General features: G+C 37.6%; 1 protein-coding gene across 1 annotated transcript; it reads right to left on the reverse strand.

The window, feature by feature from the left end:
- Nucleotides 1-10,679: 10,679 nt before the first annotated feature.
- On the reverse strand, nucleotides 10,680-11,514 carry LOC131332869 (uncharacterized). Its single transcript, XM_058367179.1, has 3 exons — nucleotides 11,199-11,514; nucleotides 10,976-11,115; nucleotides 10,680-10,863 (listed from the first exon to the last, which is right to left on the reverse strand). The coding sequence occupies exons 1-3, from the start codon at nucleotides 11,421-11,423 to the stop codon at nucleotides 10,680-10,682; spliced, it is 549 nt and encodes a 182-aa protein (XP_058223162.1). The 5' UTR covers nucleotides 11,424-11,514.
- Between the last annotated feature and the right edge of the window lie 15,297 nt (nucleotides 11,515-26,811).

A 26,811-nucleotide genomic window follows, 5' to 3' on the forward strand; every position in this document is an offset into this window, starting at 1 on the left:
TAACAAATTCCATCTTTCTCGGCAAGTGTTCTTTTTGCAAACTTGCCTAAAACCCAAATTTTCTCAAAATTTGACTTAAAAGCAAGTTTCTCGCAGCTTGTAACGCCCCCAATTTTGGGTACGTTAAATAAATATTTTATTGATAAAACCAAATGGAGTCTGGCTCATTATTACAACAAAACTCCCACAAGAGTTCAATAATTACACAAATGAAGAGGGTTCTAGGGTTTCTAACTATAGCTCCACCTGCTTCTCCATCCTAGCCAGCTCCTCAGCTCCAAAAGCCTCCAAGGTGTACTGTTCATCTTGATTATCTACAAGGTCTGACACATTATACCGACGTCGCCACCAATATAATATGTCAGGGTCACAAAAAGGTAACACCGTGAGCTACAAAAGCTCAGCAGAACAATCCCATACCCGCTAACCCATAACTTACAAACAACAGGTCATAGATATAGCACACAAACTCATGATTGTCACATAACTCATGCATAAATGAATAACAATGACACATCCACATTCGCTATCTTCCTAGCGTTGGTGTCCATGACCTTCTGAGTTTCTCCTACGCGACTCATTGTAAACTGTGTCTCATTTTCATATACCATTCAATATTTCCAAAATCATTTTTACACACCCAACCTCGGTTCCGCCGTTTCGGTCTCCCGAGTATCCTCACAATGGTTCCACCGTCCCGGGTTTCCATTGGCACACATTGCATTGGCTCCTCTCCGCGGATAACCAAGCCATTCCTCACCATGGTTCCGCTGCTCCGGGTTCCCATGGGAATGCACACAACCTCACAATGGTTCCGTTGATCCGGAATCCCATTGGAACAAACACAACCTCACAATGGTTCCGCTTTTCCCGGATTCCCATTGGAACAAACACAACCTCACAATGGTTCCGCTTTTCCCGGATTCCCATTGGAACACACACAACCTCACAATGGTTCTGCTTTTCCTAGATTCCCATTGGAACACACACAACCTCACAATAGTTTCGCTTTTCCGAATTCCCATTGGAACACACACAACCTCATAATGGTTCCGCTTTTCCGGATTTCCATTGGAACACACACACACACATTCCCACAATTCAAGTCCGGCCACGTTGGGGTTTCAAAACTTTTTCTCCTTTTCAAAACACGCCTTGTTATTAACACACCCTAGGCGTCATGTTTCTACTTTTTTGTTTTCCATGTCTCGTTCTCATGCATAGACTCCGCGGTAGGACTTTTCACGTATACATAAATCATTCCTTGAAATCTTGGTACTCTACTAGCAAGATCATCCAATTCTATATTAGTAATCATGCTTATAACCATTCTAAAGATCAAAATACGAATACTTCTAAACAAGTGATAAGTTTCTACCTTTTAAAAATCGTTCTTTCTTCCTTTGTGGGAAGTTCAAAACAACATATGTTTATTCGAAGTTAAAAGTTGATTATTCCAACATGCTCAAACTTCCATTTAGCGAAAACAAGTTTGTAAATCATGCATTCTAAACATAATAATCGATAGATAACCTTATATACTTAAAAATACTTCAAGTTATACTTGGAACTAAAGAGTAAAGACATCTTATTTTTTCAACATACGATTCTACACTATATTTGGGTTTAATGGACAAGGGACTCTACATATACTTAGAGCTAGTGTATATGGGACTCTACCTTACTCCTTGGCGGTAGGGTGGCTACGGAAAGTATGTCGGTGATCGAGCGGAGTAACTTCCTACGGAATGCTTATGGTAGCTTCGAAAGAGAAAGGTTTCTCTTGAAACTAGATCTTGACTACTACTACTACTACTTTTGGATCGAGAGGGTGGTCGGGTGGCGGTTTAGTGGCGGCCTTGGATGAGTTTCTTGAAGAACTCAAGAAGAACTTCAAGAACAAGAAGAACTAAGCAAGAACAAAGAAAGAATACAAGTTTTTCTAGAGAGAAGTTGGAGCAAGAAGTGAAGGTGTGAATTTAAGCTTGGAATGGCTTGCTATTTATAGGCCAAGGCTCCTCCTCTCCCACTCTCAACCGAATCTCTCTCTCTTTCTCTCTCTCTCTCTCTCTCTCTCTACATCTTTGATTTCTTTCACTTGTCAAGCTTGATTGAAAACTTGATGGGTTAGGCCATGGGGCTATCTAGGCTTGCATGGCTAGACTTTTGTACTTTGGGTAGGATTTTGGAAGATTTGGTGGAAGGAAGGATAGTTTGTACAAGATTTAGTCTTTAAATAAACATAGAAGGACAATGAGAGGATAGATTTTGGCTAGGAAGAAGATACACCTAAGGATTTGAAAAGATGTAAGAAGATCATGGTGATCAAAGCATGGTACAACCCAATCTTTCTTTCTTCTCTCTCTCTTCCTCCCCTCTTTCTCTCTCTCTCTCTCTCTCTCCTAGTACACTATATATATATATATATATATATATGCATATATAATATTGTAGAAGTACAAAGGTACAAGAATTTCAAAATCAAATATCCCATTAAAGAATTCTAATTACGCACATGTTTCTATTAAACTAATAGATATAGTACTTTTGAAAATCTATATCTATATTATATATATGTACACATGCCTATATATACATAGGTACCAAGTATCTAATAAAATATAAGGCTAGGATTTCCTTATTATTTTAATACAAAAAGTACTAGTACTTAAGTATTAATTAAGTACTTTAGAAATCTAGAGATTAGATTTACCCAAATATTATAATGCATAAAAGTACATGAAAAATCTATGGAGGAATTATTTAATAGATTCATGTACTTTGTTGGAAGATTGGTTTTATTATCCAATGGATAATAATTTCTCTTGCGGTTAATGACCAATAGGTAATGGGAAAAATGATATCAAATAATAAAGAATGCATATTTGTTCTTTGCACATGGAAAAATACACCAAGATAATACTATATCTTTGTACTAATTAAATATTCTAATGAAAGGCCTATTGTCCAATGGACAAAGATTAGCCTAACATTTATCGCCTAATGGGTTATGGTCCAAAGGGTTCCACTAGGGTTTGAAAGGTTCAAAAGGTTCAAGGAGGTTCAAAAGGCTCATCTAGGGTTAGGAGAAAGTAACTAGATGGATTACTAGTTAGGTCCTTCTAACAATTGGTTAGAATCTAACTATACTTGCCAAGTAGAATCTTCAGCCAAGAAATATAATTTTAAAAGGCTAAAATTTTAATTATGACGGATTTTTAGGAATTAAAAGGGGTTCCAAAAGCAATCCAAGTAATTAAAATAAAAATTCAAATTATTAACGAAATTTTTACTTACTAAAAATCAGGGTTGTTACACAGCTAGGCATCCATCCAGATGATCGCCTCAAAATTATTTTTGCATTTCAGATTACCACTTTCAGTGGTCAGTCATGCCTTTTGGATTAAAAACAGCTTCATCCTTGTTTCAAAAGGCCATGATTCGGATATTTGCTCCCATTTTATCCTCAGCACTTGTCTACATTGATGACATCTTACTCTTTTCTCTAGATATTGAATCCCATGTTGTCCTATTACAAACTTTCCATACCCTAGTCCAAACTCATGGTATCATGCTCTCGGTATCATGCTCTCGGAGAAAAAAAATGCTTATTGCCCAACCAGAGATCGATTTTTTAAGAATGCATATCTCTAAAGGTCAATATACTCTCCAGCCCCATATAGCCTCTCAGCTTGAGCTTTTTCCAGATGAAAATCTCACAATCAAACAAGTTCAACAGTTCCTTGGAATTGTTAACTATATGACTGATTTCATTTCCAACTTTGCCCAATACCATACTCATTTCTCAGCTCTACTAAAGAAAACCCCTCCTCCTTGGTCAACCTTTTGTACCAAAGCTATTAAAGACCTCAAAGCCATAGCCAAACTCTTCCTCCATTAACCATACCTTCAGATGGGAAAAGAGTACTTCAGACAGGTGCCTCTGATCTATATTGGGGAGCAGTTCTTTTGGAAGAAAACACAGATCAAAATCGCAGAATTTGTGGATACAAGAGTGGTGCTTTCTCCCCAGCAGAGCTTCATTACCACTCTACTTACAAAGAGATTCTGGCAATCAAAATGAGCATTGAGAAATTTGAATTTCATCTAATCGGTCATCATTTCTTGATTGAGACTGATATGATGAGTTTTTCCAGCATGCTCAAATTCAAACAGAAGCACCTTCCAAAGGTGCAGTTACTCAGATGAGCAAATTGATTTTCCAATTGGATTTTTGATGCTGTTCACATAAAAGGAAAAACAAATGTTCTCCCTGATTTTTTGTCAAGACTCAAAAAAGAAATCAACCAGTTTTCAAAAGCAAAACCACATTCATTGTTCCTGATTGTTTTCCAATGATTTCCTGTTTCCACCCAGTTAATCTTCCTATCTCTCTCCAGTGTCATATTTTGGAGTTAACCATTCTTTTCAGGTGTGTCCAAATGTGTCAAAATTTTCAACATCTCTGCATTTTTAAATATGGTCTTGATGAAGGTCCCATAGGAGGATTACCTTTCCATCATGTCTATCCTTTTCTCACCTAGTTTGAAATATATGACCACAATGTCTTTTATTTTAAAAGAGAAGCCTATCTGCTCTTATGGTATTTAGTCTATGTTTATACTACAAGTGTCTGTTTTAATAAATCAGCAGTATTGGTTTATTTGGCACATGCGGCATTCAATCACCATCATCGAGGAGATTTCTTTTTGAAATTTCTCTTGCATTTTAGAAGTATATCCTTCTGGCAACAGAAGATCAGAGAAATCCCAAACAGTGCAGGCAGGAATCTCCAATTTGCTTTCTGGACAAGTCGCAACAACAGAAGTCTTCCTAATCCAGATGGTTCTATCACTTGGCGAAAGGAGTATTACACTATATTCCTATCGGCATATCCAGAGTCTCAGAGAATCCAGATCAAAAGTGGAAATTATCTTGTCATGACTCAAACACTGTGTTCACTCAATGGATTGACACCTGTAAAAGTTCTCTCATCTCTCCTCCATTATGAATCTGAAAACTGAAAATTCAATGATACATATCTAGAAGAATGGCGCCAGAATATTTGCTATCTTTTGGATCAGTATCACTTGACTGACAAAATTGAAGACTATTCTGGAGAAAGTGGTTCAAATAATTCAGCGTAACAAACATGTGTTTTGGCCACCTGTCTTTTCCGGAAGGTGGTGAAATAATTGGTGTGTACTGTTTGTAGTGTTAAAAGATGTAAGAAATATTGTGGTGTGGAAGGCTTTGGTGCCTTTTAGAAGAAAGGTACGGTACTAAATTTCATAAAAGTTTAAAAATGTGCATTTCTTACCAACGGATCATCCAATTTTTCCTAAAAAATAACTCGTCTTTATCTCGAAACAAGAGCATACGAATCTACATACTCAGAAGAATGAGCTTCAGGATTAGCCTCCGCTGAATCTAGGGGCTGAAGTTGTTGAAGTTAGGGCTAGAGCAACTTGAGCTGGGTTTGAAACTTTGAATAGAGGACTTTGGTGGCTCGGTTTAATACTACAAGAAATTTGGTCTTTGGAGACGAATGAAAATCATCACAGATTACATGTTTTTTTGTCACAAATAATATGGGTGATGAAATTTTTTTTGTTGATTTAAAGGTTGTCAAGGATTTGAATTTCTACTTGGTGACGAAATGTTTTTTTCATCACCTATAGTGTCATTTGATGTCGATATACTTTGCCGCCAAAAATAAATAATTTGAGACAAATTTTTTTTCCTCGCCTATTTTTTTTTTTATGACGGAAATTTTCGTCATTAAGTATTCCTAAAGATTCGTTGCCAATATAAGAACGGTAAATTGGGCTAGGTTCCATTTTGAAGGTGATTTTGGGTGTTTAGTCCAGCCCAATGTGAATAGTGGTGAAGGTCCATTACTGTACATTTATTAGGTCTACAGTCTGTTTTTGGACAAAAATGCCCTGACTGGGGCGTACTATATAATGTGTTTTTTTTGAACTTTGTACGCTGGTTCTTTTTTTTTTTTTCTCTCTCTCTCTCTCTCTCTCTCTCTTCTATCGCGTTCTGGATAACAATCACTTCTGGATCTCGACCACGATCACTAGCTCGCTGGTGCTTCTCTCTCTCTCCTCGCGATCACAGGTCAGTTCTGGATCACGACCACTTTCACGATCTCAATTCTGTATCGCGATCACAATCTCGATTCCCATTGTGACGATCTCTCCTGATCACGATCACGATCTCTGTCTTCGGAGTTTTTTCTGATCGTGATCTCTGTGGTGATGTTTCTCTCTCGTTGTGTTCTTTCTCTGTCGCAATATTTGATTTGATTTTTGCTGTGTTCTTATATTTTTGTGTTTATAGAGTTTATTTGCTAAGATAGTGTTATCTATTGCTTTATTCTTGTACATACTGAGATTATTTTTTGTTGAGATAACATTATCTATTGCTTTATTCTGGTAGATACAAAAATTATTGTTGCTGAAATATGTGTATCACTATGAACTGTAGTTGCTGAGATACTGTTATCTCTTATTATTTTTGTTTATTTGTAAAGATAGCATTATCTATTTCTTTGTTCTGGTAGATACTGAGACTATTTTTTTTGAGATAACATTATCTATTGCTTTATTCTCGTAGATAGACTATTTTTTGAGATATGTGTATCTGATTTTGTTCGTTCTGATGTAATGTACGTTATCTTTTTGCAGACGGAACTGTTTTTTGAAGTTGAAATGGATTCTTCTATTCTTCTATTGTGCAAATATGGATCCTTTAGTCTTATTGTTAAGGTGACAGAAGGTTATCAATTTGAGGATCTTATTGGAAGTATTTCTAACAAGTGGAATGGTTTGGTATCAATGAGGTTATTGTATTCTGTTTCTGATCATCATAATATACTCCTTGAGAATGATGATGACTTTCATAATATGATGGATTTAGCTGCTGCACAAGGTGCTTGTTGTGTTGAGGTATCTGTTGAAGATGGTAATTTTAAAGTTAGTAGCCGTTTTGAAATCGGGTGAAAGCAGTTGTAGCAATGGAAATGGTGGAGTAACTAGTAGTTCGCATTCTGTAATTGTTGAGGATCCTCTTGAAAAGTTTTGTCCTGATCATGAGACAAAAAGACTTTCTGCTAATTGGGCGTATTTGATTAGTCATATTGGTCAAGAATTTAGAGGTGATGTTAAGGATTTTAGGTTATCTTTGTGTAAGTATGCAATTGAAGTTGGATTTAGGTTTAAGTATTTGAAGAATGACCAATCAAGAGTGACAGCTGAGTGTGCTTTTAAGGCAGATGGGTGTAAATGGTTTATTCATGCAATTCTAGACAAATCAAATCATTTTTTTTTGCATTAAGGAGCTTGAAAAAGAACACAAACATGGTGCTGCAATTTGTAATTCAAAAAATTCTCGGATGCCTTCAAAGCTTGTTGCAGAAGAAGTTCTTGATGAAGTTCGTTCAAAGGCATCTTATAAACCTATAGATGCTGTTAGATTCTTCAGGTAACGATATGGTACTACAATCAGTTATCACCATGCATGGTTAGGTGTTGAGATGGCAAACAATGATACTCAAGGTGATTATGCATTGTCATTTAACAAACTTCGATTGAATGCGGAGGTAGCGAAGGAGAAAAATCCCGATAGTGTTGTGGATGTTGAATGTTGTGAAGATAATCGGTTTCGAAGGTTATTTGTGGCATTCGATGCATGCATCAAAGGATTCAACTATTGTCGGCTTTTTTTGTGTCTTGATGGTACTTTTTTGACGGGAAGATATAAGGGAACTTTACTCGCAGCCATTGGGAAGGATGCTGATAACGGTCAGTTTTTTTGGCAAAATTTTCAAATTTGGAGAATGTTTATACTGAGATAGAGTTATCTCTCTCTTTTATTTGTGAACTGTATTGGTTTAGATATTATTATCACTTTTCTAGTTTTGTGATTATTGGCTTAGATAGCATTATCTATTGCTTTATTCTGGTAGATACATAGACTATTTTTTTCTGAGATACCGTTATCTCTTGCTTTATTCTGGTAGGTAGAGACTATTTTTATTGAGATACCATTATCTCTTACTTTATTCTGGTAGATACAAAGATTGTTATTGCTGAGATACTGTTATCTGTTATTTTTTGTGGTCTAGGCTTGTTTCCGGTTGCTTATGGTGTTGTTGATTCCGAGACCGATGATAATTGGTTTTGGTTTTTGTTGAAGTTGAGATCTATTCTGTCATCTCGTGAACTTACTTTTATAATGGATCGCCATACTGGTCTTGTGAAGCATGTGCCAGAGGTTTTCTCAAACGGATATCATTCTTATTGTCTGCAACATTTGAAGAATAACTTGAGGGATAGGATCTCAGGAAGAACACCTAATGGTTTTCAAGAATGAGTAGTGACTCTCTTCAATGATTGTGCTCTTGCACCTACAGTATTAGATTTTGAAAATTGTGTAAACGTATTGTTTAAGGTTGGTGGAGACAGAGCTAAGGAGTTTGTTGCTTCCATTCCGTTGTATAATTGGGCGAATACATATTTCCCAGGTAAACGATATGGGGAAATGACCTCAAATGCTGTGGAGTCTTTCAACAATTGGATTCTTGAAACTCGTAAGTTACCAGTCCTTAAATGTGTTGATACAATCAGGATTCAAATCGTATGAAAGGAAACAGTTATCAAGAAAGTTGAACAGTGTTTTGTGTCTTGAATATGATGCGAAATTGAGAGAGTTCTTTAATAAAGGATGGTGATGGACTGTGTTTGGATCGAGTGATGAGGTTTTTGAAGTGTCTTCATTACCAACTGTTGTTGTTGACATAAGAAGCACGACATGCACATGTTGTCGTTGGCAGCTCTATGGTTTTCCTTGTGTGCATGCATTCACAGCTCTTCAGAAGAATGGCATAGATGTATCCAATTATATTGATTCATTATACACTGCTGATGCTTTTCAATTCTCCTACGGTTGTCCTATACATCCTATTCCTATTTCTACTCTTGGAGTTGCACAAGTGTCTGAAAATTCTGTTGTTATTCTTCCTCCTAAGACAAGGAGGCCATGTGGGAGACCCAAGGTTGCAAGAATCCGGTCAAGGGGTGAGAAGGTGAGGCAAATAAGGTGTGGCAGGTGCAAGAAGTTAGGAAATCATAATAGGAACAGATGTAAGGAAGCTTGCGATTGATTCATTGTGTTCTATTGTTGATTCACATTCATTGGACATTGAATGAAAGGTTGAATGTTGGCTGAGATACTGTTATCTCTCTCTTTTTTTGGTTTTTATAGAGCATGTTTAGGGTTTAGGGTTTATGGGTTTAGGTTTCACAAAGAATGTTTTGTATGAGATAGCTTTATCTGTCACTCGGATCAAATAAAAAAAAAAAGCTTTATTTGTAACTCTATTTTGTGAAATTTATTGTCTGAGATACTGTTATCTCTTTTAATTTTTGTGTTGATACAGATTTTATTGGCTGAGATAGCATTATCTCTTGCTTTATTATGGTAAACAGACTATTTCGCAGCATCAGTTGTATATCAAATGAAAAGATATAGAATTGTTATCATAACAAAACGATGACCTGTTATTGTACTTTTAACAAAAGAGAACACCTATTGTACTTCTAACAGATCAGGCAAGACATTTCATTTACAACCCTGGTACGACAAATTCCAATTGTTCGGAGCCGACCATTTATATGTGTCAGTTTTAACAAAAGAACACCTATTCAACTTTTCAAGAAGTTAGGAAATCATAATAGGAAGAGATGTAAGGAAGCTTGCGATTGATTCATTGTGTTCTATTGTTGATTCATAATCTTACTATTATCTCTCTCTCTCTCTCTCTTTCTCTCTCTCTCTCTTTTATTTTTACAGAGCATGTTTAGGGTTTACTTACGGTTTATGGGTTTATGGTTCACAAAGAATGTTTTGTATGAGATAGCATTATCTGTCACTCGGATTAAGAAAAAAAGAAGAAGCTTTATCTGTCACTCTATTTTGTGAAATTTATTGGCTGAGATACTGTTATCTCTTTTAATTTTTGTGTTGATACAGATTTTATTGGCTCAGATAGCATTATCTCTTGCTTTATTCTGGTAGACAGACTATTTCACAGTATCAGTTGTATATCAAATGAAAAGATATAGAATTGTTATCATAACAAAACGATGACCTGCTATTTCCCATTGTTCAGAGCTGACCATGCATATCTGTCAGTTTTAACAAAAGGACACCTATTATAATTCAAAACAGAGCAGGCAAGGCATTTATTGGCTGAGATACTATTATCTCTTTTAATTTTTGTGTTGATACACATTTTATTGGCTTAGATATCATTATCTTTTGCTTTATTCTAGTAGACAGACTATTTCACAGCATCAGTTGTATATCAAATGAAAATATATAGAATTGTTATCATAACAAAACGATGACCTGCTATTTCCCATTGTTTAGGCAAGACATTTCATATACAAGCCCTGGTACGACAAATTCCAATTGTTCAGAGCCGACCACTCATATGTGTCAGTTTTAACAAAAGAAAACACCTATTGTACTTTAACAGATCAGGCAAGACATTTCATATACAACCCTGGTACGGCGAATTCCAATTGTTCGGAGCCGACCATTCATATGTGTCAGTTTTAACAAAAGAACACCTATTCAACTTTCCAACACCTAGTCAGTCTTCAAATCTAACTTGCCAACTTTCGGTCTTTCCAAATAGTTTCTGTCCATGTTCTTGATTTATCATACAGAAACCTCTGCAACAATAACACTATGTATTGTCTGATTGCATTAGTTGTCAATGACTTAGGGATGCGATCTCCTTGTGCAAGCTTCTCAATGATGTAGTAGACTATAATTCCACAGTCAACGCTTCAAAAGTTGTCATAATTAGAGTTAGAAGGATAGAAAATAGAGTGCACAGAAAATAATACAGTGCACAGGAGTATCGAAATAAGATGCTGAACAAGATTAATTGGCTTACGTTTCAGGTATTTGTTGCGGAGATGCGGGTGAGATTATTGGAGTATCAAACTTTTGCTTTTGAAAGATTGTTTCGTTTTGTGATGAAAGGTTGAATGTTGGGGTATGGTTTTTCTTCACGAATCCTTTAACGTACTTTTTCTGCATTTACAAAGTTAAATATTTGTTTATTATTATTTTTGTATCATTTGAGTATGGATTACAAGAAGTCTAAGTCTTTTTACCATTAAACGAGCATCTGTAAGGTATGCATCTGCATTTCTTCCAGTTGGTCTGATAGAGTTGTAATGCCTCCATTGCCCATCCTCAATGTCATAAACCAGGACAGTCCAATGATATGGATCATTGTCCTTCTCTTTATTACCTCCTGAGGAATTCATTGGGAAAACCAAGTAGCGATAGACATGCTCTTTTTGAATGAGTTCTACCAGCTTGTCATCAAGGAACATCTTTCTGACCTCATTTTTCTTGTCTTTCAGTAGGCTCTATCAGAAGGAAGTGTTTCACAAATTACATGCCACAAAATACATACCATATACCAGTTGAGATAACTATATCTCTTGATTTCTGTTGGATAATTCAGAACATAGAATTGATGAGATATTCTTATCTCTTATTCTATATGCGCAAAAATAGTCTATGTTAAGTAAGAGATAACAGTATCTCAGATAAATAATATGTTTTTTATAGCATAAAATTCATGAGATATTCTTATCTTTTGTTCTATATGCACAAAAATAGTGTATGTGAACAAGAGATAACAGTATCTTAGACACATAATATATTTATAACATAGAATTCATGAGATATTCTTATCTCTTGTTCTATATGCGCAAAAACAGTGCATGTGAATAAGAGATAACAGTATCTCAGACACATAATATGTTTTTTATAACATAGAATTCATGAGATATTCTTATCTCTTATGCTTTGTGGGCAAAAACAGTGCATGTGAACAAGAGATAACAGTATCTCAAACACATAATATGTTTTTTTAGCCAGAGATACAGAGATCAAGTATTTATGTGGGACTAGTACTTTACTTACCCAAAATATGGATTTGAAAAATAATATTTTACTTTCATCTCCTTGCTCTCTTTCCAACATGAATGTAAAAGAATCGATGAGCTGCACACATTGTTTCATGTGAGACTTAAATGCACAAAAGTTTAGTAACAGTCTTGAAGAGCGTTTTTTTTCCCTTCTTACCGTGTTTTGTACATCTTCTTCATTCAAGAATTCTATGGCTTTTTGCAAGCTTATCGTACCATTGGAGATGTTATCCCAGAAAGGGATTCTGTAAAGTTACAAGATAATAGCAGTACATCAGCAATGAATATGAAGCAAGTGATAAAAGTATTTTAGACAAATAACATCTAATTGGTGCTTTTTACTAACCCGATGTCTTTCTCACACTCAAATATGTGATTTAAGAAGATCTTGTCATTTTCTGAGACGAGATGTGCCAGCTTTGTTCTTTCAACACCCATATGTTGCAGTTCTGGAGCTGCTTTCTCTTTGTTTTTCTTCTTCATGTACACTTGGAAATCCTGCATGTTCTTCTCTTTCCTATCTTCCCTCTTATTCACTCTCTTTGTCAACGACGATGGGTCCACAGTATGACCTTTCCACAATCTCTTCTTCGTTGTTTGCTGTGATTCTGCTTTAATGCTTGAGATTGCGAACTTGATCGTTTGGTCTATTTCTTCCTCAGTGGCCTCTTCATCATCAACTGGAGATTCATGATGGTGCACATTCTTGCTTTGTTTTTGTTCAGTCAAGTTGTTTTTTTGTTTCTCCAACTCTTCAATTATCTTCTGATCTTTGTAATGCTGGGAAACACAATGTGCTGCCATGTCATGCAACTCTTCTGTCACCTCCTTAATTTTTTCTTCCGCTATGTCCTTCTCAACATACAGCCTGCCTATTTCAACCTGATTTTCGATTACATCTTCCTTCAACATCTCCACCTCAAAATGTAGATTACAAGTTTTTTTTTCAATATTTGTATAATCTGCACTTTGTTTTCCATACCCTGAAAGCTCATTTTGAAAGGATTCTACATTTTGGCGTAACTCAACAATCAGCAGATCCCTTTCTTGGATCTTCTTGTCTCTATCTTCAATTTCAACTTTCATGACGTTGTTCTCTTTTTCAAGCACCTCAATTCGTTGTTGAAGCTCTAAAATCAAATTCTTAACATCCTGGTTTTCTTCTTGGGTTTTAGGTTCTTTGTCCGTAACGTTTTCTTCTTCGGCTTTGGGTTATTTGTGGTTACCTTCTTGGTCATGCAAATCTAGAGTTGCAAACAACCCTCTCTCCTGTTCAGTTAGCTCCAATTCTGACTGTTTGACCTTTGAGAGTAGAAGGGAACAATGAATTAGAAGAGGTAAATTCAGATTATATATTCATGAGATATAATGTTTCAACTGAGATAAAGTTATATCTCACTTTATTTGCGAACTGTATTTGACTAAGATACTATTATCTCTTTCTTTTTTTGTGTTTATATAGAGTTTATTGTATGAGATAGCAGTATCTCTTGATTCATTTTGGTAGATACACTATTTTTGCTGAGATACAATTATCTAGTTTTGATCATAATACATAATAAAATCCAATAGGTAATGATGCTTACCATTCCCTCTGGAAGGCTACTCAGTGGTGCGTCCAAGAGTTTAGCAGCAAGCTCATTCATTTTCCATTTCATATACCTTGGAAAAGTTTGTTGAGCTAGATTCATAATGTGGGTATGTTCACAGAGCCAGTACTATTTTCAATGAAAATAGGTGTTAGATATCGTTGATATTTTACTACAAGAAAGGGTAGAAGATTTTTACCAGGAGTGCGGTGGTGCAACCACCAACAATCTTTGGATTCTTGGAGTTGAGTTCGTTAACAAGATAATTGGTGATGAACATCGACCAATTGTAATTTGTACTATTTTCCAAATCCTCAACAAGCTTGAGGTAGGACCAATTCAGGTTTGGTCTTGTTGTTGGAAAAAACAGTGTTCCAATGGTGTACAATGTCAGAAAAAATGCCAAATCTTTTGCAGCTTCTGTCTCTGATACTTCTTTTTGCTTCTTCTTCTGCTTCTTCTTGACGGGAGGTTTCAAAATATTTTCAATTATCACCCTCATTGTTGGAAGGTGCATGGTGCTTGCCCCAGCAAAGACTCGATTGGCAAATTCTATGTCTGGCCTTCGCCCGTGGGTTGCGATGTGGATCTTCATCGGTCCAGATGTGATTCCAAAAATGACGCCAAGCTCATGATCAATCAGAGCAATATATTTCCCTGCAAGCAAAAACTTTGCTTGTCCTTTCTTATATGTCTCTATCAATTGACAAGGATGGGATCAGATTTCTTCACCAATTGCTCATCAATACTGCCTTCAGTAATTGCAAAAAACATGTTTGCAAAAGGTGATTTCTGAATCTGTTCGGATTGTACTTCATTGAACTTTACATCATGTAGAAAGCTCACAATGCTGTAAAGATCCGACCTACAATAAAAGATACAAGATAATAGCAGTACATCAGCAAAAATGAGGCAAGAGATAACAATATCTCAGAAAAATAACACCTTCAGGTTATTGTATAATGTCACACCAAGTAGTTACCTGTATTGCAAACGTTTTGGTTTAACCTCCTCTTCCATCACCTCTTTTATGACTTCTTCCTCCTTTTCTTCTTGCTTTTTCTATTTTTTTTATTCTCTTCTTTGGTTTAACTTCTGTCTTTTCCTCTTCCTCTTCCAGTTGTTGTTCTTTTCCTTTCCTTTTCTTTGTTGTTTGACTCATTGTATTTTTGTCTTGTTGTTGTTGTTGTTGTGGTTTCTTTGTAGTCTTCTTACGGGCTATCATTTTGAATTTTTTGGGTCTTACAAGGCTTTTGGGAGGGTTTTCAGGGTTTTGTATCATTTTTTGTATCTTTTTCCTGTTAAAATAGATGAGAAAATAGTATCTCAGCCAATTTAATTCACAAATAAACTAAGAAATAACTCTATCTGCCATAAATATAGTGTATTGGCAAAACTGAAGTAAGAGATAACAGTATCTCAGATAAATAGTGTTGGTATCTCACAAACTTAATAAAGAGATAATATTATCTCATCAAAAATATTTTCTGGTAGTACAATGTACATAATATGCGAACGTGGATAAAGCAAGAGATAGTAATATCACAATGTAAAAGACTAAGTGCACGCTAAAATCCTAAAAAAATAAACTAAGAGATAACTCTATCTCAGCCAATTCAATTCACAAATAAACTAAGAAATAACTCTATCTGCCAGAAATATAGTGTATTGGCAAAAATGAAGCAAGAGATAACAATATCTCAGATAAATAGTGTTGGTATCTCACAAACTTAATAAAAAGATAATGTTATCTCATCAAAAATATTTTATGGTAGTACAATGTACACTACATGTGAACGTGGATAAAGTAAGAGATAGTAATATCACAATGTAAAAGACTAAGTGCACGCTAAAATCGTAACAAAATAAACTAAGAGATAACACTATCTCAGCCAATTCAATTCACAAATAAACTATTGGCAAAAATGAAGCAAGAGATAACAATATCTCAGATAAATAGTGTTGGTATCTCACAAACTTAATAAAGAGATAATATTATCTCATCAAAAATATTTTCTGGTAGTACAATGTACATAATATGTGAACGTGGATAAAGCAAGAGATAGTAATATCACAATGTAAAAGACTAAGTGCACGCTAAAATCGTAACAAAATAAACTAAGAGATAACACTATCTCAGCCGATTCAATTCACAAATAAACTATTGGCAAAAATGAAGCAAGAGATAACAATATCTCAGATAAATAGTGTTGGTATCTCACAAACTTAATAAAGAGATAATGTTATCTCATCAAAAATATTTTCTGGTAGTACAATGTACATAATATGTGAACGTGGATAAAGCAAGAGATAGTAATATCACAATGTAAAAGACTAAGTGCACGCTAAAATCCTAACAAGATAAACTAAGAGATAACTCTATCTCAGCCAATTCAATTTACAAATAAACTAAGAAATAACTCTATCTGCCAGAAATATAGTGTATTGGCAAAAATGAAGCAAGAGATAACAATATCTCAGATAAATAGTGTTGGTACCTCACAAACTTAATAAAAAGATAATGTTATCTCATCAAAAATATTTTATGGTAGTACAATGTACACAACATGTGAACGTGGATAAAGTAAGAGATAGTAATATCACAATGTAAAAGACTAAGTGCACGCTAAAACCCTAACAAAATAAACTAAGAGATAACACTATCTCAGCCAATTCAATTCACAAATAAACTATTGGCAAAAATGAAGCAAGAGATAACAATATCTCAGATAAATAGTGTTGGTCTCTCAAAAACTTAATAAAGAGATAATGCTATCTCATCAAAATTGTTTTATGGTTGTATTTTACAAGGGATAAAGTATGAGATATTAATATCACAAATATAAACACATGTAGTGAACAAACAAAATTGAATTTCATATTTTCTGGCCCTAACATAAATGTAGGGGGATGAAAACAATTGATGCTTCGGATTACCTTGGATTGCAACGGCTTATTCGTGCCTTTTCACCGGAACCCTAATTCACCGTCGGAACCTTAATCTGCAAAACAGACAAGGGGTGAGCGCACCTCTGCCTCTCGTGGCAAAGGCCCTCCGATGCTAAAGTTAGTATCACGTACTAGAGAAACCCTAATTATCAGTAGGAACAAGATTAGATCGTAATAAACTGCGTACCTCTTTCCTCTAGTTTTACTTCGTATTTATAGACATATGTATGCTTGCTGCCCAAGCATCCCTATTGCCCTAGGATTCCTAACTCGTATAGGAACCTAGGATCTCTTGGATTCTCGTTCAATTATCAATTCACCACCTTAGTCCTTTTTAGGACTCTTTTCCTTAGCTGGCCGAACATTCCATCTAGACCAGTGGCTTCACATGTCACAGGTCTCTTTATGACAAATGACTTCTCCTGTCTTTTGTCTAAACATGCCGAACAGACTTCCTGATCCAATGACTCTTCATGTTATTGGCCCTTATCGCCGTTCAACGCACTGCCCGGCGATAAGTCCTGTCCAATCTTCCACGTGCTCTCATACACTACGTGTTCGGCAACTAAATGTATCTGTTCGGGAATACCTCCCTACAATTGCTCCCCAGCTTTACTTATTTGCCACTGTTCGGGGGCAATGGGTGAAGCTCAGAGACAAACGTTAGACCGAACTCCTCTGATCCAAGGCAGTCATAGTATTAATACTCATTGATGCTTTTTGGCGCCCTTGTCATTATACCATTTCGGGGTAGTGACTTCACGTGGCATGTTTCGTATGTCTTTCATTAATTTTGAACTGACGTTTTATCAAACGGCGTCAGAACGGCACCCATTTTCCGTTACTTGAACTTGTAACGGCATGAGACCTGTCGTTTCGTCTCCGTCTCTCTCCCTTATAATCTTCCAAGGGACGCTTGTTAGGGCTTTTATCCTTTCTATAATCCAGACGAAGAACCTCACACTTCTCCGCCATCGCTGCCGTCTACAACTCGTTCGTGCCCCAGGAAACTGCCCTTTCGAAGGTATCAAGTAAATCTTTGGCTGCTTCCACATATGCTTCCATCTTCTCATTCCGGGCTTGGTATTCCCCGGATAATTGATTAACCACGAGCTGTGAATCACAATACACCCTGACTCATTTTACTTTCAAAGTCTTCGCACTCCTCAATCCAGCTAAGAGTGCCTCATATTCCGCCACATTGTTTGACGCACTAAAACCAAGCCGAACAGATAGTTCGATCATTACTCCTTCAGGAGGAAAAAGGACTACCCCAATTCCTGATCCAGTATTACATGCTGATCCGTCAACAAATAGTTTCCATTCCGTGGGGTCCTGTTCGGCTGAGACTTGTTTCCTCGTGGGTGATGTCTTAGTCTCCGGTTCCTTTCTCATAGGAGGCAGGGGAGCTACTGCAGGAGAAAACTCTGCCACAAAATCAGCCAACACTTGGCCTTTAATTGTCGTACGCGGCTGATAATTGATATCGTACTGGCTTAACTCGACGGACCATGTCGAGATCCTTCCCGAGAAGTCTGCTTTTCGTACCAGTGATTTCAATGGAAACTTAGTATAAACCATAACAATGTGGCTTTGGAAGTAGTGTGGCAATTTCCTTGTGGCTGTCCTAAGTGCCAGGACAAATTTCTCTAAGGGCAGATATCTCGTCTCTGCATCCAGCAGTGTCTTGCTAACGTAATAAATAGGGATTTGTTCGATTCCCAAATCCCTTAACAGGACTGCACTAACTGCATGCTCAGAAATAACTAGGTACAAAACTAAAGACTCATCTGGTTGTAGAGTTGACAAAAGTGGGGGCTCGGCCAGATACTTCTTCAGGTCTTGGAAGGCCTGTTCGCACTCTGCTTCCCATTCGAATCCCTCCCTCTTTTTCAATAATTGAAAAAAGGGTCTGCACTTGTCACTTGACCTGCTGATAAATCTATTAAGTGCTGCAGCCATTCCAGTCAACCTCTAGACTTCCTTAGTGGTTTGGGACTTTGTAGCCTTTGTAGGGCTGCAATTTGATCAGGGTTAGCCTCAATCCGTCTCATGGTCACAAAATGGCCCAAGAACTTTCCTGAACCGACTCCAAACGCACATTTCGAGGCGTTAAGTTTCAGTTTGTACTCCCTCAGGATCTCGAAAGCTTTTTTTAAATCCGCTATGTGTTCCTGTTTATCTTGACTTTTCACCACCATATCTTCTATGTAAACCTCCATAGTCTTGCCAAGGAGCTTTCTGAACATGATGGTTGCAAGTCTTTGGTACGTTGCCCCAGCATTTCTTAGCCCAAATGGCATGACACTATAGCAGTACAACCCTCGTGGTGTAATAAACGAAGTCTTCTCTTGATCAGGCCCAAACATAGCAATCTGATGATATCCTCGATATGCGTCGAGGAAACTCATTCGCTCGTAACCAGCAGTTGCGTCAACCAACTGGTCTATCCTTGGAAGAGGAAAACTGTCTTTTGGACACGCCTTGTTTAGGTTTGTGAAGTCTACGCAGACACGCCACTTCCCATTCTTTTTCTTTACCACCACGGTGTTGGATATCCACTCTGGGTAGTAAACTTCACGTATTGCTTTTGCCTCCAACAAACGACCAACCTCTTAAATTACAGCATCCACATGCTGCACGGCTGCCCTCCGTTTTTTCTGAATGACCGGCTTATGCTGAGGATCAACATTTAGATGGTGACAAATCACACCTGCATCTACTCCGGGCATTTCTTCTGGCACCCATGCAAATACATTAACATATTCCTTCAGAAATCTTATCGATTCAGCCTTTTCGTCTGCTGGCAATGATTCTCCGATTAAGAAATATCTTTCAGGATCAGTTTCGTTGATCTGAATCTTCTCCAAGCCTTCAACCACCTTTTCTGCTGGACTTCTTCCAACATCCTCGATAGTTGGTTGATCTGGTACTTCTAATGTATGAATGTGGTGGGCCTTTAGGGCTCTTTTAATGATGGAAATTAGACATTGTTGGGCCACTTTCTGATTGCCTTTAATTACTTCAACCCCATTCGATCCTGGGAATTTCACCATCTGGTGGTAAGTCGAGGAGACCGCTCTCATCTTGTGCAGCCATGTCCTCCCTATAATCGCGTTATAGAAAGAAGGAACATCGACAACTAAGAAATCTGTTTTCAACACCACTGATCCAGCCCGAACAGGTAACGTTACTTTTCCAAGAGGCCAAACTGCTCTTGCACCGAACCCAATCAGGGGTGTTGTAGATTGTTCTAAGTTTGTTTGGGCCAGCCCCAGCTTCTTGAACGTATCATAGTACATTACCTCTGTACAACTTTCTGAGTCCATTAGAATCCTCTCGATGTCATATTCCCCAACTCGTAGGGTTATGACCAAAGCATCGTTATGGGGTATTTGGACCTCTCCCAAATCATCATCTGTGAATGCTATGCTTTCATTGCACACATAACTCTCTCGCCCCCTCTTGTTACCCAATCGCATCACGTGTTGATTGTGCCTGACTTGCCTTTGTAATAGTCTGACCTCATTTCTCGTATAAGGTGTGGCCAACCCATGTATCATGTGGATTACCCCTTTAGGATTCTGCTCATAATCCAGCTCCATGGCTTTCCCTTTGTCCTTGGGATCTTCTTGGATAAATTCCTTGAGATAGCCCCGAGAGACCAAATCATCAAGGTGTCTTTTGTACATCTCACAATCTTCAGTCATATGGCCCCAATCTTTATGGTAGCTGCAGTGTTGATTCGTAGCACGTGTTGCGTCTTTATCCCCGCCTAGACTTGGGGGCCATTTGAAGTATGGTTGATTCTTTATTCGATAAAGAATCCTATAAATTGGTTCTTTCTAAACCGTAGTGATAGAAAAGAAAGATTTAGGGTCATGAGCTTGCTTATCCTTATATGGCTCTTTCCTAGCCTGCCCGTACTCCTTTCTCTCTCTGTAAGTCTTGGGCTCTGGCTTATCCATTTTCTTAACAGGTGCCGTTGTCTGTTCGGCAACAACCCTGCCATCCTCCCGGAGAATGTCATCCTCCATTCTGGCGTGTTGCTCTATCCGTTCCATCAGTTTAGCCAACGTTGCTACCGGATGTTTATTCAATGAACGACGTAGCTCTCCCCGAACAGGCAAACCAATTTTGAAGGTTGCAATAGCATACTCCTCACTGCAACTTTCAATCTCGTTGAAAGTTTCCCAGTACTTCTTTGCATAATCCCTGATGGGTTCGTTGTCTGCCTGCTTCATGGTGGAAAGACTTTCAAACATTTTTGGGGCTTTTCTGCTTGTCAAGAACCGAGCAGTGAATTCTTCAGCCAATTGCCTCTATCCTCATATGGATCGCGGGGCCAGTTTATGAAACCAAGACAAGGCCACCTTGCCGAGACTTGAAAGGAACTTCTTGCACAAGATGGCATCATCCCCATCATGCATGAACATAGCCTGCTGATAGTGCTATATGTGAGCCACGGGGTCCGCATTTATCTCGTAAAGTACGAACGTACCGTGCTTCACTCTGCTCGGCAACCTAGCCTCTTGTAGCCACCTTGCAAAGGGGGAGGCTGCAATATTACTCAGGGCCTTCCGTGCTGCTTCTCGTGCAGTTACTGTCCCATCCTCGAGTTCCTTCAACTTGTGAGCCGTAGCTTTGACCCAATCAGCATCAGGCCTCTCGTACCTGTCCCGGTGATGCTTCCTTATTTCCTCCTCTTCTGGGGTGGAACTTCGGTCTTTGCTCCTCCTTTTTCGTGAAGAAGCCCTCCGTCTTTTCAGTGTTCGGCTTTTACTTCTGCTTCTCCTCTTTCGTGGAGAAGCTTCGTATCGCCCTATGATAGGACTCCTGCTCCTTCTCCCTCGTGAATGAGCCTACTTATGGACTACCAGAGTCCGTCTGTCTTTCTGGGAATTCCTTCAAGAAAGTTCGGAATCTTCTGGGTGCTCTCGTACCCGTTGTAATTCTTGTATCTCGTACTCTCATTTTCTAATCAAACGAGCGTACTCCTCGATTTCCCTTTTCTTTTTATCGAGGATATCGTTGTCATTGTGTATACTTCTTGAATGGGTGACTGATTCCTCTCTTCGGTGATACTTACTCCTTCTCGTGGAGCCAGTGGCAGTTTTGTCTCCTTTTTCTTTGGAGTTATCTCTGTCATGTCTACCAGTGGGTTTTCTCGGAGCACCTGATGGGGATTTATCTCTTCCCCCACCCAACTGGTCCTTTGGATTAAACGGCGTGACTGGATCTTCTTCCATCATGATTATTTTTCAAAAAAATTGGTTCGTTTCCCACAGACGGCGCCAATTGTATGGGGATGAAAACAATTGATGCTTCGGATCACCTTGGATTGCAACGACTTATTCGTGCCTTTTCACCGGAACCCCAATTCACCGTCGGAACCCTAATCTGCAAAACAGACAAGGGGTGAGCGCACCTCTGCCTTTCGTGGCAAAGGCCCTCCGATGCTAAAGTTAGTATCACGTACTAGAGAAACCCTAATTATCAGTAGGAACGAGATTAGATCATAATAAACTGCGTACCTCTTTCCTTTAGGTTTACTTCGTATTTATAGACATATGTATGCTTGCTGCCCAAGCATCCCTATTGCCCTAGGATTCCTAACTCATATAGGAACCCAGGATCTCTTGGATTTTTGTTCCCTTATCAATTCATCACCTTAGTCCTTTTTAGGACTCTTTTCCTTAGCTGGCCGAACATTCCATCTAGACCAGTGGCTCCACATGTCACAGGTCTCTTTATGACAAATGACTTCTCCTGTCTTTTGTCTAAACATGCCGAACAGACTTCATGATCCAATGACTCCTCATGTTATTGGCCCTTATCGCCGTTCAACGCACTGCCTGGCGATAAGTCCTTTCCAATTTTCCATGTGCTCTCATACATCACGTGTTCGGCAACTAAATGTATCTGTTCGAGAATACCTCCCTACAATAAAGAAAGTGACAAAACTAGTAAATGACGCTTAAACGCTAGGAAAATGATGCTAAAACCCTAGGAAAATGATGCTAAAACCCTAGGAAAGTGACGCTAAAACGATGACGGCAAAAATGACGACGATCCGAATGACGCCAGGGTCGATGACGATAGCGACGAATAGAAAATGTAAGTTACCTGTTGAAACGGTTGAAAATGAACGACGACAATAACGATGACGACAGCGACGGTGAAAGGAATGACGACAATAACGATGATGACAGCGACGGTGAAAGGATCGACGATGACGACGTTGAAAGAATCGACGATGACGACGGTGAAAAGATCAATGATGACGACGGCGACTAGGTTTCTTCGTCTCTGAAACGTTTTTGGAAACGTGTGTAATATGGGTAATTTTGGAGCGCGTGTGATTATAAGGATTGGAGCCACTACATATACTTTAGATGGACTAATTGCTTGTTAAACCCTATAGTATGTCCTTATCAACAAGGAGCCCATATAAGAAATCAGTGAAAAATTTTCCACTTTCTTGTTTCTACTGGGTTTCAAACCCATGTCTTCTTACTTTCGCATGCAAGCTTTGAGCATCTACACCATACACAATTTTTGGTATATATTGAAAATATCTAATATATAACATATACGTTTAACATTAAAATTAGCAATTTTGATAAACATAAAAATTGTAGCACTTTGTGTAATTGTTCAAATCAAAATTTGAATATGGGAGTTTTGAGCAAAGAGTTATTCCCGAAATATATTTGGTGACGAAACGCAACCTCCATAAATTTCGTCACCAAAGGTAACCATTTGATGACGAAATATATTTTTGTTGCCAAAGATAACCATTTGCTAACGGAGAAAATATTTTATCACCAAATGGTCCCCCAAATGGTGACGAATTTTTTTTGTCACCAAATGGTTATCTTTGGTGATGGAAAATAATTTCATTTTCTTTTTTACGCTTTTGGTGACGAAATGATGTATTTCATCGCCAAATTGGTACTTTTGGTGACGAAAATATTTTTTTCGTTGCTAAATTGGTATTATTGGTGACGAAATAATTTCATCGTGGAAGTTGTCAAAACATTGACAAATTTATTTTTTCATTGCCAAATATACTCATTTAGATTTCGTTGCCACTTTTTTGTCACGGAATATACTTTTTTCTTATAGTGTAAGGTAAGAGTTCTAAAGAAGGCGAGGGCATGGAAAAGGAAGTCTTATAATAACATAGATGGAGGAGATGCGTTCGACAGATGAGAAGGTCTGGTTACTGCCTCGAAAGAAAGGCTTTGATCGTGATAAACAGAGCTCGTCACAAAAGACCAAAGCATGATTGTTCTATCTCGGGTGCCTCCCTCGTATTATGTAAACGTAAGGTGGGTGGTCAGAGTTTCTTAGAGTTTTTTCTAGTCTGTATAGCCCTAGCGTAGGTACTTCCTTGAAAGTGTGCCAAGCAAAGGGCGGAGCAAGCTACAGTTCCTTGTGGAAAGTGGACAGGCGGCTGGGGAGAGAGTCTACATTCTATCTTTGGCATGCAGAAGGGACAAGCAAGCTTGAATAAAATCTTTCTTGTGCGGGTATTGGAAAGACCAGAGAGAGGGCAATGTGGTAAGGACCTGGTAGGTTGAGATCAGGGAGAAAAAAGGGAAGAGCACTGTCGGGACTGAAATCGACCAAGCAAGATGAAAAGAAACTTCGCAAAGAATGAAGGCAAAAGCTAAATCGTTTATACAGTGTCTAAAGGTTGATTGTACTGCCTAAAAAGCTCCTTTAGGTTCATTGTGGAATGGGTCTCCACTTCCCAATTTGAAGTTCTCTATCTATACCTTCTGTTTTTGTTTTTCTCGCTCTGCGTCTAGCGCCTTTCTTTCTATGAATTGTTTTTTCTGATTCTAAGAGCACAGTTACAAGTCAGTTTATATGAGTTGGTCTGAATTTCCAACTCTAACTCTAGTAGCTTTCTGTACGTCGTTAGTCTTAGGACCTGAAGCATGGGACTCGCCCTTTAGATTGTTCCCCACCTATAAAACTGGTACCCAAAGTTCATCCAAGAAATAAATTCAATGTAGTCTCCAAAAAAAGATGGGAAATGATTTTGCCACTTCATTTTTTGTTAACGCCACTTCCTTGCAAGTGTATTTTTGCATAAAAACACTTGCAAGGGAGTGGCGTTAACAAAAAAAAGAGTGGCAAAATCAACAGCTAAAAAAATACTCCCTCCGTCTCTTTTTAAGTGTCTAGCTTCGTAACTCCAACTTATAAGGAGAGACGTCATCATTACACATTTCACATCAACTTTTATCTTCACTTTCTCTACTTATCTTCTATGCAGACATCGTTATTATACTTTTACTTATTAACTTTTTAAAATGGAATCTACTTAATTTTAGGGGCAAAATGGAAAATACATCAACTTTTACCCACTAACTTTATAAAATAGAAATTCATTAAGGGACAGTCCAAAATGAAATACTGGGCTCTAAAAAAGAGGACAGAGGTAACTGATTTTATGCATGTACTTAACGACATACTTAAAAGAATACATAAAAAAATATTCTTTCCACATGCTTACTAAAACTCCCTCTGTCCCATAATGTTTGTCCGGTCCGCAAAATGAGGACGTAAAAATAATACATTTTTCGCAAGAAAAATTCAAATTTTTTTCAATAATTCACTAAATATCGATGAGTCCTTTAAATTTATGAAAAAAAATTTGAATTTTTTGTTGAAAGAAATGAATTATTTTTTACTGCTTGTTTTGTAGATTGGACAAATATTTTGGGACGAAAGGAGTACGAAAGGAAAAACAACTATACGTGATGTAGAAAAATGTCCGTCTAAGTTGCTTACATTTTATCAAACACATGGACTACATAATAATAAGTATATCTCATGCTCAAGTACCAATTAAAATTCATCATTTTACTTGAAAAGTGAACCATGCACATTTGATATTATCAGGTTTCTCCCCCCTTTCCCCCTCTCTCTCAAAACCCTAGCCGCCACAAATATCTTTCTTCCTTCCCTATCCTCCTATGGTTTTATTCATACTCTTGTACGGCGGTGGGAGGGGAAGGTCTTGACATAGTTTTGACTTTGTTTTGTTTTTCTCTTGTTTCTTTAGATCAACGACTTGTATTGTGATTTGTAAAAGTTTTGTCTCTCATCTTTTCGAGAGTTATTTGTTTCGTCTACGGATCGGTTTCTTTCGGAGACGATGTTGCTTCACAATGATATCGGTGCCAGCAGTGCTCTTACCCTACATGATGTTTTCGCGGGGCAACTCGTGGTGGCGTGTTATATCTGTAGGTTTTGGAAGTTCATGGCGCATTCATACTTAGTTGGAGTCCATCTAATCATCTGGGTATTTGTGGTCTTTTATCTTTGATTAGCACTTTATCTTTTTTGAGACTATTGATTCTTGGTTCATTATACAACATATTGCGAGTGCCGCTATTTGCGTCAAGCTCAATGTTTGGGACGGGGTGAAAGTCATCGCCTGCCTTGTGTTCTCGTTTTACAATGTTAGATGATTAGTTTTGTTTTGTCCAAGATATTTGTAATGAATTCCATTATATAAGAGCCGATGTGCTATTATTAATATATTTTTTTCCATTTTGTCAAAAAAAAAAAAAAAACCCTACACATTCGATGACCAAGAAAGATAAAAATAACACAAATCCAATCATAATCATTGATACAAATTTTTTTTTTACCAAAAACCAAAAAAAATTAATATCTTTTTTAAGAACATGGATGAATTCTTAAAATGGTTCGAAAAATTCAATTGGTGATCATCCTTAATTTTCTCTTTCAATACACATCAACTCTATCCTAATTTAAGAACGTTTACAACAATTCTAAATTTGCTGTCAAGTCAAAGTTATCGATATGCCAATCCATGGCGCCAAAATAAGTATTTAAACGTGAAAATTTATAGCATTTCCAGCTGCTACATAACTATGCTATTTAAGCAATTTTAGCATATCGACATCGATCCATAGATAGATAGTTTGAATCAACTTATGAGAAGTACTGTTATTTTCAGGTCAACAACTTCAATAATAGAAGTCAAGTCAAATTAGTACACAGGGCATATATGCATGTATCCAACCAAAATACCGGAAATGATTGGGAGCCATTTTGGCAAAAAGTTTAGGAACACAACTTTTGGTCACAACTTGGACACGAATGTTGGAGCCATCCGATGAGTGTGGGCCCACGTGTAATGAATGGTTCTGGATGCAGTTGCGTTCAGAGTTATATTTTAGAGTACGTACGTTGTGTTC

This window comes from Rhododendron vialii, chromosome 7a (assembly GCF_030253575.1).
Source record: "Rhododendron vialii isolate Sample 1 chromosome 7a, ASM3025357v1".
Taxonomy (NCBI): Eukaryota; Viridiplantae; Streptophyta; class Magnoliopsida; order Ericales; family Ericaceae; genus Rhododendron; species Rhododendron vialii.